General features: G+C 48.7%; 1 protein-coding gene across 1 annotated transcript in view; it reads right to left on the bottom strand.

The window, feature by feature from the left end:
* lrp8 (low density lipoprotein receptor-related protein 8, apolipoprotein e receptor) overlaps nt 1–17,500 on the bottom strand; it is a gene marked incomplete at its 5' end in the record, with an annotated part of 95,111 nt that overhangs the window by 21,578 nt on the left and 56,033 nt on the right. Inside the window, 5 exons of the mRNA XM_083672262.1 lie at nt 3,518–3,643; nt 4,125–4,244; nt 5,537–5,659; nt 6,821–6,943; nt 8,783–9,157. Coding sequence (XP_083528388.1) covers nt 3,518–3,643; nt 4,125–4,244; nt 5,537–5,659; nt 6,821–6,943; nt 8,783–9,157 — 867 coding nt within the window. The remainder of the gene's footprint in view (nt 1–3,517; nt 3,644–4,124; nt 4,245–5,536; nt 5,660–6,820; nt 6,944–8,782; nt 9,158–17,500) is intronic.

Below are 17,500 nucleotides of genomic sequence, written 5' to 3'. Positions count from 1 at the left end.
TGTACTACAGAGTCAGGCTGATATCAAGAATGCCATCCCAATATGTGATAACTCAGGTCAGCTCTGTCAGCCAATGAAGGTAAGCTGTGAAAAGCTAAGACCAGGGCCGATATGCATGTTGCTTAACACCTTGATTTGACATTGCAGTGGTGATGGAACCAAACCGAGTGGAAAGGTATTGTGTAAACTAAACACAGAGGGTGACGGAAAGGGAAAATATTATAGAAAGTATTAATCATTTGAGCTTTGGGTCAATGTTTTTTGTGACAGGCGCTGTGAATGGATGTATTCTCTCTCCCGGGGATTGTTAGTGTGATGTGGTCCGTGTGGAAAACAAAGATGGCCGCCGCCCAGGCTAAAGAGGCTGACATAATAATACAGCAACAAAGGCTGACAGATAGATACCCCACCCTTCGTGAGACAACAGTTGTGGTGAACTGAAGAAGTCTACATCACATGCATGTGGAAAAAGTCTAAACATTCTCCATCCTCATTAAAATGCATTCACAGTTGTGTTCGACCGTTTGGCCACAGTGTACTGTGTACCGACTACAGACTTAAGAGAGAGACAGAGAGAGAGATGGAGAGAGTGATGATGAAATCTCTGCACATAGTCTGTGTCCATCAAACTGACATGAGGCTAACAGCACTTCAAAGACCCCTAGGTACAAAGACCATGGAAACAGTTAACTTACTAAAGTTAAAGTAACAGATGTGTGTGTGTGTGTGTGTGTGTGCGTGTGTGTGTGTGTGTGTGTGTGTGTGCGTCATACCCCAGTGACAACACAACACAACCTCCTTCTCCAGTCCAAACATGAGAAACCTCCTAGTACAGCACAATGTTCTCCTTTGGGCCACCGTGTGTAGAGAGGGTGCGTCGAGCGCGCGTCAAACCGACAGAAAAGCTTCTGCTTCCAGTATCTGGCCATCATACGAGGCCATAGCCTTACTTCAAAGAAAGCATTGGGTAAGGGGGGGCCGAGGGGGGGGGCGGGGGGTGCTACACAGCCAAGCTGTGGCTGCTCTATCATATTAGATCAATGTGACAGGTCTAGGCTGCTGCAGAGGCCCATCCATACCAGAGACAAGAGCAGGGATGACATTGCTGCCAGCCTTAACAGATGCTGTGGGGGAGACCGTCTGGTGTTGTATATTTATACTCTGAGAGAGAGAGAGGGAGAGAGGGAGAGAGGGGAGAGAGAGGAGAGGGGGATACGGGGGAGAGGGGAAGGAGGAGAGGGAGAGGGGGAGAGAGGTGGGAGATAGCTTAAAGGAAGACGGGTGGGTGCATGGTGAGAGAGAGATAGAGGAGAGGAGTGAGGGAGAGGGTGTGGAGAGGGAAGAGAAAGACAAGGAGAAGCAGAGAGATGGACAATGAGTGGGGGAGGAGGAAAAAAGACAGGGACAGGGAAGAAAGATGAAGAACAGCGGGGAATGCAGATACATGGAGGGAGGGAGAGAGAGAGAGAGAGAGAGAGAGAGAATCCATATGGACAGGTCAGAGGTGGAAGTTCCTATGTATGTGACCACAGCTTGACCAGCCGTTCACCTGCCATCCCTCCTTCAACCAACATCCCCTCTCTCTCTCTCTCTCTCTCTCTCTCTCTCTCTCTCTCTCTCATCTCTCTCTCTCTCTCTCTCTCTCTCTCTCTCTCTCTCTCTCTCTCTCTCTCTCTCTCTCTCTCTCTCTCTCTCTCTCTCTCTCTCTCTCTCTCTCTCCATATGTAGATCTGCTCAAAGCAAAACTACACACCTCAGTATTTTTAAATATAGACTGTGCAAATGTTGATTTAACTCAATGTACACCGTAGGTTTAGCTTTTAAACATGTGAGAAAGGGGAATACTAACACAAACAACAACCCCCCCCCTCCGACACCCACACACACAACACACCCATGGAAGGGAAAACAAAACAACGATAACAACATGAAATGAGTGTGGTGCCAATGGCTTCCTAGGGAGTCTGTTGCACTGTATTAAAGACATCACAGCTGATACCGCAGCACTGAACGGAGCTTGACACCAACCTGGGACTTGGTTTTAATTAGTTACACTGTTACACTGTTCATGTTCATATTAACGCCAAAGCTTTCAAAATCCATAGAATTTTTAATTTGTTTTATGTGTGGTAGGATTAACGGGAGTGAAACACTTCAGTAAGAACATACGCTTCAAAAACGTTTTCTCTGAATGAACTTCTCCCTCCAAGGGCTTTCCGAGTTAAGACGATATTCAGGCATTGTCAATGAATGCTAGGAAGGAGCAACCTAGGCAGGAAAAGCAGTTGTTATGGAACAATACCCTTGACTGTGCCTGGAGGACAGGCGGAAGGACGCGGTCACATGCTGTTCCCCCCACACGGCCCTCGGGATACAAATAAAGTTTGTAGCCTGAAGTTTCCAGCCGTACCCAATATGCTTAATGACATCGTCACTTCAGCTGTCAGTTTCAGTGTTGTGGTGCAAGAGAGTGAACCTACCTCCTCAGCTGCGGTGGAAACGTGTGTGTGTGTGTGAGAACCCATGAATGTGTGTGTCAATAAATATATGTGTGAGTGTGTGTGTGTGTGTGTGTAAGTGTGTAAGTGTGTGTGTAAGTGTGTTTCATTAAATCCACATTACCTCAGGATCACAAACAGGCGCCTGTGTATTTATGGCGAGTCCCATGCTTCACAGTAAATAAGCGCCGGCATAAATAATAATTTGTGTCTCTCTGTCTGCACTCCGCAAGCTGCAATCACCAATACGTGCCGAAACCCCACTCTCCATCACTTCCTTTCAATAGGCAGGGAGTCATTGTTATAAGACACACACACACACACACACACACACATACACACACACACACACATACCCTTTCCCCCGTCCCGTCTAGAAATATAGAGTTGCATTCTGGGGTGGCAAGCTAATCAATGGCGGGGGTTTTTTCACGCCACTTAGAGCGAAGCCCGGCCAATTCCTGTCTAAGCTCTCTCATTATGGCACCCGTTTCCCGTGTAATGATTTCAACGAAGAGTGATGATGCTAATCACAAACACTGTCTCCCGCTTTCACTCACTCTCTCTATCCCTCTCGTCTCTCTCTCTATCCCTTTTCTCTCTCTCTCTCTCTCTATCCCTTTTCTCTCTCTCTCTCTCTCTCTATCCCTCTTGTGTGTCTCTCTCTCTCTCTCTCTCTCTCTCTCTCGCCCTCTCGGTTCAGACCTGGGGCCTCGATTTCTATTCAAGTCCAGTCTAGACAGTTTACCCAGGGGCCGTGAGGGACACAATACCTGAGCCTGTCCTACAGCGACCTGACAGGGAAAACAGGGGGAGGCGACGCTTTTCCTTTTCATTAACGCCCTCCGGAAAACAGACGGCAAATATTTGCCTTAGCGCTGACCGCTAGCGCTGAATACAAAGCACCTTTATTCATATCAGGCCGAGAGAGTGAGAACCAACTAGGGGGTGTTGCTGGGGAACAAGGGGGGGAGGGGGGTGGTGGTGCTGTTGCCGGGGGATATGATGGGATGCCTCACCCACGGCCTTGCAGGTCTTGGTTACGGGGTCCATCTCGTAGCCCTCGTAGCATTCACACTTGTGGTCGCCTTTGTAGTTGATGCAGATCTGGCTGCAAGCGTCCGGGTTCTCACACTCGTCTATGTCTGTGGAGGGGGCATCGGAAACACATCAATAACACTGACTGACAGACAGGGCCTCACAGACAGACAGGGTGTAGCAGACAGACAGGTCCACACAGACAGACAGGTTCACACAGACAGACAGGTTCACACAGACAGGGCCCAACAGGGGGCAGGGGGGCAAGGGGCAAGAGGGGGCAGGGGGGCAAGGGGCAAATGTCAGCGCCTCCAGGCCAAAAGGCGGTGGACAGAGAGGGAGATCTAGGGAACACAATCAAGCTTGGCTAGAACAGAGAGAGAGAGGGGGCAAAGGTCAGAAGTGAATGGGAGTTGTTGGGGGGGGGGGATGGGGGGGGAGATTAGGGTTAGGGTTAAGGTCAGATGTGGTAGTGATGATGAAATGGCAACAGAGAGTGAGAACCAGTATGGTCTTTGATCTCTCAATGCTTAAGGGACAGGTGAAGCTGAGTTGCCAGATAGGCATGTTCGTTGCCAGGTATGTTACCTCCACAGGTCTTCTTGTCCAGTAGTTTGTAGCCTGAGGGACAGTCACACTCATAGCCAATCCTCCGGTCCCTGCAGATGTGGGAGCAGCCGCCATTGTTGTCTGCACACTCATTCAGGCCTAGAGGAGGAGGAGGGGGAGAAGGATGGGTGTTAAAAACATGAATGGAACAACGCTAGTATTGTGTCAGTGTGAGTGTGTGTGTGTGTGTGTGTGTGCGTGCGTGCGTGCGGATGTGTGTGAGCATGTGTGTGAGCCAGCATGTGTGAGTGTGTGTTTATGGCCTTCAGGGAGATGCAGCACAAAGACACACCTGGAGACAGTCCAACACACACTGGGACTCAGGAGGGGGGCCGCCCAGACAGGTGCACCTCTCTAATCAGATTTCCTCTCCTCCTTTTATCCCCTTGTCCATTTCTCATCCAGTCTGTCTCTATCACTCCCTCCCTCCCTCCCTCAACTCTTATCCCTCTATTCATTTCCATCCATCTCTCCCTCCCCTCCCTCTCACCCTCTCATCATCCCTCTGTCTCACCCTCCCTCCCTCCCTCCCTCCCTCAAGCCCAGCGGGGGAAAGAGTGGTATGGAAAGCTGCCACTTCATTATGGGCTTACATTACACATTCAGACGAAGGCTACAGCAAGTACGCTCAGGCAGAGAGAAACAGAGAGGGGTGGTGGGGGGGGTGGAGGCGGGGGGAGGACATAAACCCCAGCAATGGAGGCCGGTGGCAGTAGAAATCGGAGGACAGGGCTTATTGTAATGCATGGAATGGAATGAGGACTGGTACGCTTTGGATACCATTCCACATTCCATTCCGTGGGTTAATAATGAGTCCTTCCTTCGATTTCTACCTCCACCGGCCTCCCCTGAACCCCATAGAAGACTGAACAGAGGCTTGAGTGACGCATCATTAAACTGTATTTCATCATGAGAAAATGAAAGATGTTTGCCATGCCGGGCTGGGTCTGCATGTTGACATGCTGTTCCATATCTCACTGATACTGGTTAGGGGCCATAATCATTCCACCATGAGGTCCGTGACTTAGACGCTCTAAATGGTGATTAGCCATGGTGTGTAGTTAATCCATATGGTGCGTTGTGGGTAGTGTAGTCCAATCACGTTTCCTTGCCGTGAACACACTCCGGGGAAGTGTTGCTCTTTGATCATAATGAGCAAGCTGGGACTTGTACTGATTTACTCCCTCTTGATCAAATCAAGCCCCTATTACTAACAGGGTGACCATCTGCATGTGAAGTGGTTACTAATCGCTGCGGGTGCGTTTGTGTGTGTGTGTGTGTGTGTGTGTGTGTGTGTGTATGCGCTCGCATGGCATGTGTGTGTGTGTGTGTGTGTGTGCATGCCTGTGTGTGTATGTGTGTGTGTGTGTGTGGGGGCATGCATGTCTTACCGCATTCCTTCATGGGCTCATCTGACCAGTCCTTACAGTCTTTGACAGCGTCACACACCTGGCTGCTGTCGATACACTCTCCGTTCTTGCACATAAACTTCCGCGGCCCATCACACTTCGTCGCTGCGGTGAGAAAGAGGGTAGACAGACGCTGTGTGTTAGGTTGACACGTTGCTACAAGTTCGTACCATCCAAATGGTAAAAATCCAAATGTAAATCACTTGTTCACATATCTAATTGAACCAGCTGGTGCAATTCCCTAACACTCAAGAACCAGCTGGTGCAATTCCCTAACACTCAAACACAGCGTCCCATTATGCTCAAGGCAGTGAAGCCAACAAGCTTCTGATTGTAAAACCATGTTCCTACAGCCACAGGACAACACACCCTGGTACGGACCACAGACCAGACCACAGACCAGACCACAGACCAGACCGGCCCAGCTGCAGACTGTCCAGCTGGTGTAGATGGTGATAGTGGTGTCGACACCATGGCTTAGCAGTAACGCTAACACACACACACCCCACATTAAGCACATACACAATGCTATACTCCACGGTCTCGGGTTCTGCCCTGTCCTTCCCTCTCGTCTGTCTCCCTGTCTCCTTTCCTAAATCGGAAGGTACCATCGGAGCCGGTAGTGTAATACATCCTGTAGTTACACCGCTCTGTAATGGCTTTCTGATAACTCTGGCTTCCTGCCATGTGTGTGTGTGTGTGTGTGTGTGTGTGTGTGTGTGTGTGTGTAATCATTTGGAACAGAGCGAGAGCGTTTTGGAGTTAGTGTACTCTACCCCCTCCTCCTCCCACCCCAGCCCACACATTAGACACGGGCCCGCAACTCTGTGAGTCAAAGCACTGGGATATTGATTTCAGGTTCATCATGGCACTTCAAAACAATGGCTCCAAAATAACGCCCAGAGTAGCACTGGTAAAGATGACCTTGAGTTGTATCAGGCATGGATACACACGGGATCGAACAACTAACTGCTAGGGAGAGAAGGGGTTATTAGTATTGCATAGACCCACAAACTGGGGAGAGAGCTGAGAAAAATTGTTGTCATTCATGCACAACCATTGTGTGACCAGAAGATGCAGAGCAGAAAAGAGCAAAATCTGGAGAGGAGAAAAGACTGTTATATACCGTAGGAGTGTAGAAAAAAAAGAAAGAAAAAAAAAAGAGCAGTGCACCCACTGTAGCAGTGCACCCACATGCGCGCACACACGGAAACATGGGCGCACACGCGCACGCACACACACACACACTTATAGCGGTACACCCACCGTTGATACAGCCAGCTTCATCACTGAAGTCAGGACAGTCATGCACCCTGTTACACTGCTTGGTGCCATGGATACAGGAGCCATCTCCACACTGGAACTCATCAGGACGACAGGTCAGCAGAGCTGTGGTGGAAGAGAACACACACACGCACATGCACACGCACACACACACACACACACACACACACACCCGCACGCGCGCACACAGACACACACAGACACACAGACACACACACGTTAATTTACCAGCATATCATCATATTTTCTCTATCTCCAGAGACCAACCCGAGATCTTGTCAGGGAGCAAATTACTCCGGCGAAAACGAGAATGTGTGTGTGAGTTTCATCTTGGTTTTGCTCCAACTTCCAGTGCATTCCAATTCACTAGTAATCAGTCATACATACAACTTCCCCCCTGCAACAGAAAAATCCTCTGAAAATGAGAAGTGGGGAGGTATTTACTCACTGTCCAAGGTAAAACACACACCCAGGACTAGGCCGGTCTGTTGTTTGTGGTGTTCTAGCAGCGAGGGCCAAGGGGGGGAGGTTTATTTTACTTTTTAAGTGCCTCTTTCATTATTCATGGTCTGCACTTCGGAGGAAGGCAGGCGGACATGCGCAATATCAGAGGAGTACGCTGGATGCATGATACAATAACTTACTGTATCTACATAAATATACCCCTGACTCCCAAAGAACAAAGAAATAGCATGAAACACCGACCATAAACACTCTTTCTTCCTTTCTTTCTTTCTTCCTTTCTTTCTTTCTTTCTTTCTCTCACTCTCTCTTTCTCTCTGTCTCTCTCTCTCTCTCTCACACACACACACACACACACACACACACACTTTATTGTCTCGCACATACCACTCATAAAAGCATCCCCACGGTGCAGCAGTGCCCACACTCAAAACAGAAGCACAAAGCACCCCCCCCCCCCCAAGCAGCGGAAGCGTAATCCTACTGTATCACAGATGTGCTGATGCTATCACAGGCAGCGATTGGGATCTGAGAAGAGCTTAATTATGATAAATCCTCAGGATGAATGCGGCAGCATCCGCACCAACATAACTACGACTCCTGTTAGTCTGTGAGGAGGAGAGAACCAACTAGAAAGAAAGCGAGAGAGGAGGGAATGATCTAGTTCTCATTTACATTAACCTGTCGCCGTAAGCTACGCTACTGCAGTGTCTCAGGATCTGGCAAACATGTTATGACTAACGCTTCCAATAGTCATCATAATATCAATCTATGAATAACTGTAAATACCGCCAATGGTCATTTATGCCACAAGGACAGTCTCTCCACTGGATAAAGAATGCCCTTTATACTGTACTGCATGCACAGTGTATTATATACCAATTTATGTATTTATTTTGTATCTGCACTGTAATTTTCCACTTCTATTTCCTGTTAGGCAACCTTGCTTTGTAAGGGGGCTGCCAAATAACTACATTTTATAATTATTATTAATGTTAGAAAAGCTCCTCAAACCTATACATGCAGTGTGAGTAGTGCGTCACCTCAGTGAGTGTATGGGGGAGAGCACACTGTGTTCCTCCTGATTGGCTCTGAGGACCCTAGCCACCCTCATTCGCACTCAAGGACTCTTCACTGTTCCAGACATAACACGGTTGCATGGCAACCCCCCACACACACACACACTCACTGATCGCCGTGGAGATTCCAGCACAAGTCTTCTTCTCATCACCGGGTTCCATTAGAGAGGTCTAGGAGGCTCTTTAACATGCGCACACACGCACACACACATCATACACATCTATCCACATTTGTAAAGGCAATTTAAAATAAACCCTCACCAAAGGTGACTTTACCGCAGGCGTTTTACATCCATGTATGTCACATGCATCAGACTACAACCACCCACCCACCCCCACACACACACACACAGCAGACTACATCCCCCAATATGTCCCAGGCCCCCCCACCGGGGTGACTTACGGCAGTTGGCCTCGTCAGACTTGTCCTTGCAGTCTGCGTCCCCGTCACACTTCCAGTTGAGGTGGACGCACTCCCCGCTGCCGCACTGGAACTCCCCCGCCGGACAGCGAGGCTTCTGGGGCTCCGTCCGCCGGCTGCAGCGCTCCATGGACTCGTCCGACTTGTCCACGCAGTCCGGGTCGCCGTCGCAGCTCCACAGCGCCGGGATGCACTCCGAGTCGTTGCAGCGGAACTCGTGGGGGCCGCAGGTCAGCGTGGAGCACTTCTCCTCGTCACTGCCGTCCCCGCAGTCATCGTCGCCGTCGCACACGAAGGTGGGCGCCACACACTTCCGGTTCCTGCACTGGAACTCCTTGGCGGGGCACGCCTTGGCATCTGGAGAAGAGAGAGAAAGAGAGAGGGGGGGGGAGAGAGAAGAGAGAGAGAGAGAGAGAGAGAAGAGAGAGAGAGGGGAGGAGAGAGAAGAGGGAGAGAGAGAGGGGAGGAGAGAGAAGAGAGAGAGAGAGAGAGAGAGAGGGGAGGAGAGAGAAGAGAGAGAGAGGGGAGGAGAGAGAAGAGAGAGAGAGAGGGGGGCGAGAGAAAGAGCGATATAGAGAGAGAAGAGAGAGGGGGGAGAGAGAGAGAGAGAGTTGGAGTTAGAGGTCTAGACATCAGTATGTGTGAAGTGGTACAGGCACTATGCATAGATATTCAGTCAGGAGCCTCAGAGATGGCGAGATCAAGAGAGAAGAAAATGGAGTGAAATGGTCAGAGACAAAATGCACCACAGGCAACAGAAAAGTAAAGAAGAAACAGAGCATATTTTTGAGAGTAGAAAGGACAAGGTGTAGAGCCACTGAGGGAGGCGGTAAAACCGGAGTGGTAGTGCAGTGAAAGATCACACACGAGCACAAAGGCTTCTCTGCAGAGAGATGTGTGGACAGAGATGAGAGTGGGAGTCCCTGAGTAAACAGCAGGCTCCTCCGGTGTCTGAACCACTGTCAGTCCACCTCCAGGCACTGTGCCTCCAGGGCTAAGTGCTAGCTGCTAGCGCCATGCTAAAGAGAGTCTAAGAGAGAGAGAGAGAGAGAGAGAGAGAGAGAGAGAGAGAGAGAGAGCAGGTCTGACAGTTGCCTGTGTAACCTACCCCTTGTCTGGGTAACCCCATTGATTCCCCCCCCCCCCCCAGCCCAGATGGCCTGAGGCCTGGCCCCGGTTCCCACAACAGACTCTTAATGGGTATGCAGTGGTAAAGCGGCTGGCTCAGTCTTAATAGGGTCAGCTGAACTAAAGGGATAACTGCCCAGAGGAGCCTGTAAAGGTATTGAGTTTTATAGCCCATTTTTGTAGGGGCCTCGGCAAACACACAGACATGGGGTGAGAGGGAAGGTCTCACACACACAAACACACACACACAGAAGCACACGTAGTCATACACACAGAGTCACACACACAGGCACAGGCACACGCACACACACACGCACGCACGCAGTCATGCACACACACACACACACACACACACACACACACACAGTGTGTAGTGCTAACAGAGTCAAGATTACAGAAACAGTATAAACACAAAATTATGAAAAAGATAAATAAACATAAACATGAACATACCCATAACATACACATAACATACCCATAACATACATGCTACCTTCCACCCCAGCCCTCTCCTACTGAACACTGCTGACTGTTCACAATAGATGATGAATACTACTTTAGTCTTCTCACCTTCAAGATTGGTGTGTGTGTGTGTGTGTGTGTGTGTGTGTGTGTGTGTGTGTGTGTGTGTGTGTGTGTGTGTGTGTGTGTGTGTGTATACACTATGCACCCACAGCAAAATGCCTCGATCCAAGAGTGACATTCTCCCATTTCCCCCGAGGACTGGATCAATGTGATTTATGTACAGTATTACAGTGTTGTGGGGGAAAGGGCATAAATGTCCTTCAGCACACTCCACTTTCCAGTGTGTACTTTCCAGTGGGTGTACTTTCTAGAGTATGTACTTTCCAGTGTGTGTACTTCACCACTTCAGTTTCTCCCCACCTCCTCCCACGCCTTGCACCACTGGGGCTGATTAGAATAATAGCCAATTGGATTTGCTGCTCGTTTTGTGGCCGCATACTAATCATCCCTCTCATATCTGGATGATTTAATTAAGTCAACAAATAAACAAGAGGCAATTAGAGGATCAGGTGTTTTCCAGGTCATCCCAGTGTGTGTGTGTGTGTGTGTGTGTGTGTATCCTGCTGTCTCTGTCTGTCTGTGTGTGTGTGTGTGTGTGTGTGTGTGTGTGTGTGTGTGTGTTTGTTGTTGAGCAGGGTGAGAGACTGTTGAAGATGAACAAGCAAATAAATATGCTTTGAAAGTGGGTTCACACAGCACAGTGCCCACTAGCTACAATGTAAAGAACTTTGAGATTAAGAAAAAACAAGATATGCAAATTGTGTAAGTTCTGAGGCAGTAAAACCAGGAGCTATAGTGCAGTATAAGATGTGTGATTAAAAATGGTTAATCGTAGGGTGAATTTTACAAATGACTGTTACCATTCCATAAATTATTATTTTTCTTGTTAGTGACTGTGATCTTTTGTGCATGCTGGCTATGGTATTTCTCTCTTGCTCATAGACGGCCCATACTGTACAGCAGGGGAGGCTGGCGGAGGCAGAAATTGGAGGACGGGCTCATTGTAATGCATGGAATGGAATGAGGAATGGTAGCAAACACACATTGTAATGCATGGAATGGAATGATTCCATTTCATGCATCACAATGAGCACGTCCTCCGATTTCTACCTCCACCAGTCTCCCTTGCGATACATCAATAACAGCACCTTGAATTGGGAAGCGTAGAGCTGGGTCGGCCAGGTTACCCTCAGCTGTAAACAGCAGCAGGTATGGTATCATTTCTTGTGCCTCCATTGGGAGAATGAGCTAACACTGTATTCAGAAGTGAAGTGTGTGGAAGAGCCTGGAGGTCAATGCTACTGCTAGCTACAGTATCAGGGGAGGTTTCCTACACTCACATAGAGAAAGTCAAATATCAACCCAAAAAACACACACACACCTGTGCAAACACACACACCTGAACTAACACACACACCTGAACTAACACACACACCTGTACTCACACACACACACCTCTGTCCCAACCTATTCATCCCCTGGCCGAGTGCTGGACAGGCAATAGATAAGCTAGGAGATAAAAACAGATCACTTTAACCTTGTGTTGCAGAGACACTGTTGAACCCAGTTGAGGAAAGCAGAGCACATGATCTAAAACACAAACACAGGGATACACACACTACGCGTACACACACACACACACACACACACACACACACACCACTACCCCCCCCTAACTTTCTGGAGCGTGATATCAAATAAGACACTGTGGTTTAACACATCAGCAGAGGAGCCGTTGGCCGCGGACACGCTCGCCAACAAGCCACGCATCATCAGGTGTGGCCTCTGAAACGTGAGCGAGACGTCAGTTCAACGCCCACGCAATACCTCAACCAGAATCAGAACACCCTTCTGCCACGCTCCAGAGAACGCTGGTCTAACAGGAGACTAGGACTGTAGTTCATAGCCTTTCATATAAGCCTAGCTATTGGTCAATGGAGCAGACAAACAATAAGCATAGTACTTTCTATATATATATAGATATATATACTGTATATACAATCTGCAGTATACAGTATTTACATCAGGGGAGGCTAGTGGAGGTAGAAATCGGAGGACGGGCTCATTGTAATGCATGGAACGGAATGAGGAATGGTATCAAATACACGATTACCCCGTCTTCCGATTTCTACCTCCACCAGCCTCCACTGATTTACATACATATATAAGTAGTAATGTGTAAAAATAAAATAAAAAAAATAAAAAAGCGTCTGTGTTGAATGAACTGTGTGTCACGGTTGAACACACACTATTATCCTGCTGACGAATAATTATATTTATGACAAACTATCCGTCGCACGCAGCATCTCTGTAGAACGGAACAGCTCCATATCCACCCACCATGTCCCCTGGCCCCCGCTGCGGTGCCCTGGAATATTGAGCCATTGTTTTGCAACAGCGAGCTAATGTAGCATTTACTAGGAAGCACCATTATACTTAGCATCATTAGCACGCACCAGAGAGACGGCACCCCCGGGGGGAATCCCTGAATCTGGAACAAGGCAAATCTATGATGTACGGTTCTCGAGCCATAGGAAATGTCAGTAAATCACTTAGTGGGCTAAAGACTGTGGAGGCTTTGGAGAGGAGGGGGGAGGGGGTAAGACGGAGGGGGGGAGGGGGGAGGGGGGCAGGATTCAGACGTTTGTGAAGCAGTCACGTACATGTGAACTACCGACAGGAGGGCCAGAGGGGGCCTGCCTGTGTGTGTGTGTGTGTGTGTGTGTGTGTGTGTGTGTGTGCGCGCGTGCATGTGTTCGTGCGGGTGTGGGTGTGTGTGTGTGTGTGTGTGCGTGTGTGTGTAATGTAGTGTGTGTGTAGGCAGGCTGTCAGTCAGAGCCTCTCTAGGGTCCCGGGGAGGGCGTTTATCAGTACTTTGACAACATTACGCCTTTGAAGTTGAAGCTGGAGCACACAGGCTCTCAGACAGACCGAGGCACACGCAGCACACGCAGCACACGCAGACATAAAGTCCAGACTTTATGTCTGCCTGTCTGGAAACCAAAGCAACGCACCAACCCCCTTAAGGGGAGATATGATGAGCTACCGTCAGTGCTAACAGCATCAGAATGGCTCAATCTTACCAGGCCAGGGGGAGGAGAGTGGGAGAGAGAGGCTTGGAATGTAAGGGCCGCTTCCCGCTTATAACCCATGTTATATGTTACAAGAGCCTTGTCTGCCTGTGTGCTGATGCAGAGAGCTGCTTACTCGAACCCTCTGTGTCATCTGGCAGCGATAGAGTCTATAGGGACAGCCAGTAAATGGCAGCTCAGAAGAAAAGGGAAGAGTGTCACCAGGAGACTAGCTAACGTGAGTGGCATCCACCAGGGTGTGTTCACTATTCTACCACCGGGATACATGCCATATATATCCTTCTTTGGAAGGACGAAGAGACAGGTATGGTATACCAGAAGATGATGGCTTGGTGGCTGGTTGGCTGGTGCGGCTGCTGTTCAAGAGTTGATTAATTCATTAACTTAACGACTCAAGCGATACCTGTCAGACAGAACAAGAACTGGAACGTTTCCCTCATTCGTTATGGTCAGGGGCTAATTCCCCCATCGATACCCCCCCCCCCCCCCCCCCACCACACACACACACACTTGCATTTGTTACTGGATATTAATTGCATTTCCTCATAAGACTAGCGAGCAGTAAATCTATGAATGCATTAGCCAGGGTGCCGATGTAGCGATTCTGATGAAGGAGCCAGATCAGCTTTGAAACGGATGATTAAATCTGTACGATAAACATGTAGGAACGCGTTCTACATTACAATCCTCTGTTAATGACATAATTATCATTCTACATGGCTCCATCAACAAGGCTGCTGTGATTCGCTGTCACACTCTTCAGCTACTTTCATGTTGGGTTTCCTACTATAATCAGATTAATACATATTAAAATCTGGCTGGTGCATCTAGCTCTCTCTCTCTCTCTCTCTCCCTCTCCCTTTCTCCCTCTCCCTCTCTTTCCCTCGTTCCCTCTCTCTCTCTCTCTCTCCCTTTCTCCCTCTCCCTCTCTTTCCCTCGTTCCCTCTCTCTCTCTCTCTCCCTCTCCCTCTCTCTCTCCCTCTCCCTCCCTCTCTCTCTCTCTCTCCCTCCTCCCTAGCCCTGTGGGAAACTGCAGAGTAGCTGTGGTGTTTTAGGTTTGGGTTGTTGTTGTTGTTGTTGTTGTTGGCCCGGCCTCATGGCAGCACAGCGTTCTCATCTCTGTGTGATAAGATGTGGGCGTAGAGTGAGGAGGAGGAGGAGGAGGAGGAGGAGGAGAGAGGAGAGAGGCAATGAGAGGAACAGCAAACGATGTAATGTTCTCAAAGCTAAAGTTAAAGTCTAAAACAACTGCCACCGCCTCAGGGGAAAAGGAGCAAGTGTGTGTGTGTGTGTGTGTGTGTGTGTGTGTGTTTGTGTGTGTGCCCATAGTCCATTACACCTACGTAGGCCCAGTGTGAAAGGATTATATATAGAGGGGGAGTTAATGGATAGACTATCCCAGTCAAGTCAAGCAGTTCACACACACACACAAACAAATACACACACACATATACAGTACACACACACACACACACACACAAAGATCACGCAAGCACACAAATACTGCACTTCCTCTGTAATTTATAAAGATGCGTGACTCTTCCCAGCTTTCTTGATCCGTTATCAAATAATGGGCTGGAGGCTGAAGTTACTGTAGCGCAGGCTAGACAGGGAGCTGGCAGACCTAGAGACATGCACACTCACACTCACACTCACGCTCACGCTCACACACGCTCACGCTCACACTCAGACTCACACTCAGCCCAGGACACTGGGGAGGGCGTACGACCGGAACCCTTAGAACAGACCCCATTCTGTCCTCTTTGGTGGGTGCATGGCTAGGTACTACAGTACCTCACTCTATAGGAAGCCAGCCGAAGGGATCCATACACATACATATGAGTCTATTTGTAGCAGTGTGTTCTTGTGTGTGCAGCGCTACATTCAGTAAGAGTCTATGTGTAGCAGTGTGTTCTTGTGTGTGCAGCTATACATTCAGTAAGAGTCTATTTGTAGTGTCTATCTAGCAGTGTGTTGCTTGCCTTTTTCAGACCTCAGCAGGCAAGCTAAGAGCTCCCTAAGGGCCAGTGGGTCTGCTATGGATAGATCTAAGCTGCTACTCTAAAGCAGAGGAGTTCAAAGTACTGTAAAGTGTGTGTGTGTGTGTGTGTGTGTGTGTGTGTGTGTGTGTGTGTGTGTGTGTGTGTGTGTGTGTGAGAGAGAGAGTTTTTTGTCCCATTATGACAGCAGCTGAACTGTAGCCATGCTCTAGCCAAGCCCACTTATAGAAGGTACACCACAGTGTGTGTGTGTGTGTGTGTGTGTGTGTGTGAGAGAGAGAGAGAAAGAGAGAGAGAGAAAGATGGAGAGCGGTAGAGATAGAGGGAGAGGGAGAGATAGAGGGAGAGATAGAGGGAGAGATAGAGGGAGAGGGAGAGCATATTTGTGTGTTAGCAGGGACAATAAAAACCAGCGTAGGTCAACATTTGGTGGTTCACCGCTCCTCTTTATACAAGTATACTGCCACACAATCGCTGTCCTTGTCCCATTACAGTACACAGACCTGCGGCTTGAAAAGGCACTCATCCGGCAAATAAATGACATACACATCACTCTACTCTAACTCACTGCGACAGCAAGCACCTGATAAATTAGACTTCCAGGGTGATCGTCGTTCAACATGAACAAATGAGTCATTATTGAGCCTGCAAGTGGCTGACTCATTGCCTGGAGAACAGACACACACACACACACACACACACACACACATACACACACACTCTGCTCTGCTCCGCAGCTCAGCCAGATATGAAACACACAAACCCTGTTCAGGATGGAGCCTCTCTGCCTCACAGATGAGACAAACACGTATGCACGCATGTACACACACCCACCCACAAAACAGCCTTTTGATCAGTGCATCTAGTCATTAACATGAAAGCTACAGCATATCTCCTTATTTCTCCTCCATTGTGCCGCTCCCCCTCCCCCTCTTCCCCTCTCTCCCCCTCCCCCTCTTCCCCTCTCTCCCGCTCCCCCTCTTCCCCTCTCCCCCTCTCCCCTAGTGTCTAACTTCACCAAGAGCCTCCCTGGTTAGCACCAGCGGGAGGGCCTGTGTGCCTAAATGAACCTGATTCCACATTATCATAAATTAAAACCTTGTAAACTTTCTTCAGAGGGCTTTTTAAATCTAATAAATACCTTCCCAGCCTGTGCTGGATGCATGTTTAATTCAACATATGGATATGCTCAATTAGCAACTGTAATTAACGTTAGTGCTCCAATTTGGGCTGCCAGAGGGAGGGGAAGGAGGAGGGGGTGGGGGGGTAGATAGGAGGAGAGGGGTAGATAGGAGGGGTAGAGAGAGGGGAGGAGGGTTGGGGGGGTGGGGCGTAGGGGGGATTGGAAGATGAGCACAGCATATGTGTGTGTGTGTGTGTGTGTGTGTGTGTGTGTGTGTGTGTGGAGATGTTGCTGTTTTGCAGAGTAAACATATATTTTAAAAATGTGTGTTCAAAGCATTCCTGCGGTACCAGCCAAATCTACAACGTGTGGTTGCCCTCGAGTACCCCCGGCACAGGACTGAGAAAGACAAAAAGATGGAGCACAACGATACAGTATGTGTGTGTATTATGAATAGTGATTTAGCAACAACGGCTAGCTCAATTCAGTGCAGAGGACTGAGGACGACTGTGGTTGGAACCGCTTCACCCTCCATCCTGAGGAGAATCTATACATCTTCATCCAGGAGTCTGACAGCGTCCACAATGATATGCGATCAGCCCCGGCATGTTCATCTCCTAAATGATAGATCAAAAGCCCATTCCTACCGGGGTTATTACCGTCCCCATACAGCTAAGATCATAGACAGACCAAATCGGGCAGGAAATCAATTATCATCAAGCCCTGCCAGGAAATATTCCTAAAAATGGAATAACCAATCTTATTTTCCACTTCAATACCAATATGCATACGGTTCCAGGAGATGAAAGGCAATAGAATATAGAATAGAATA

This window comes from Argentina silus (assembly GCF_951799395.1).
Source record: "Argentina silus genome assembly, chromosome: 6".
Taxonomy (NCBI): Eukaryota; Metazoa; Chordata; class Actinopteri; order Argentiniformes; family Argentinidae; genus Argentina; species Argentina silus.
The sequence above is the reverse complement of the archived record's forward strand: the minus strand, read 5'-3'. Positions and strand labels throughout refer to the sequence as shown.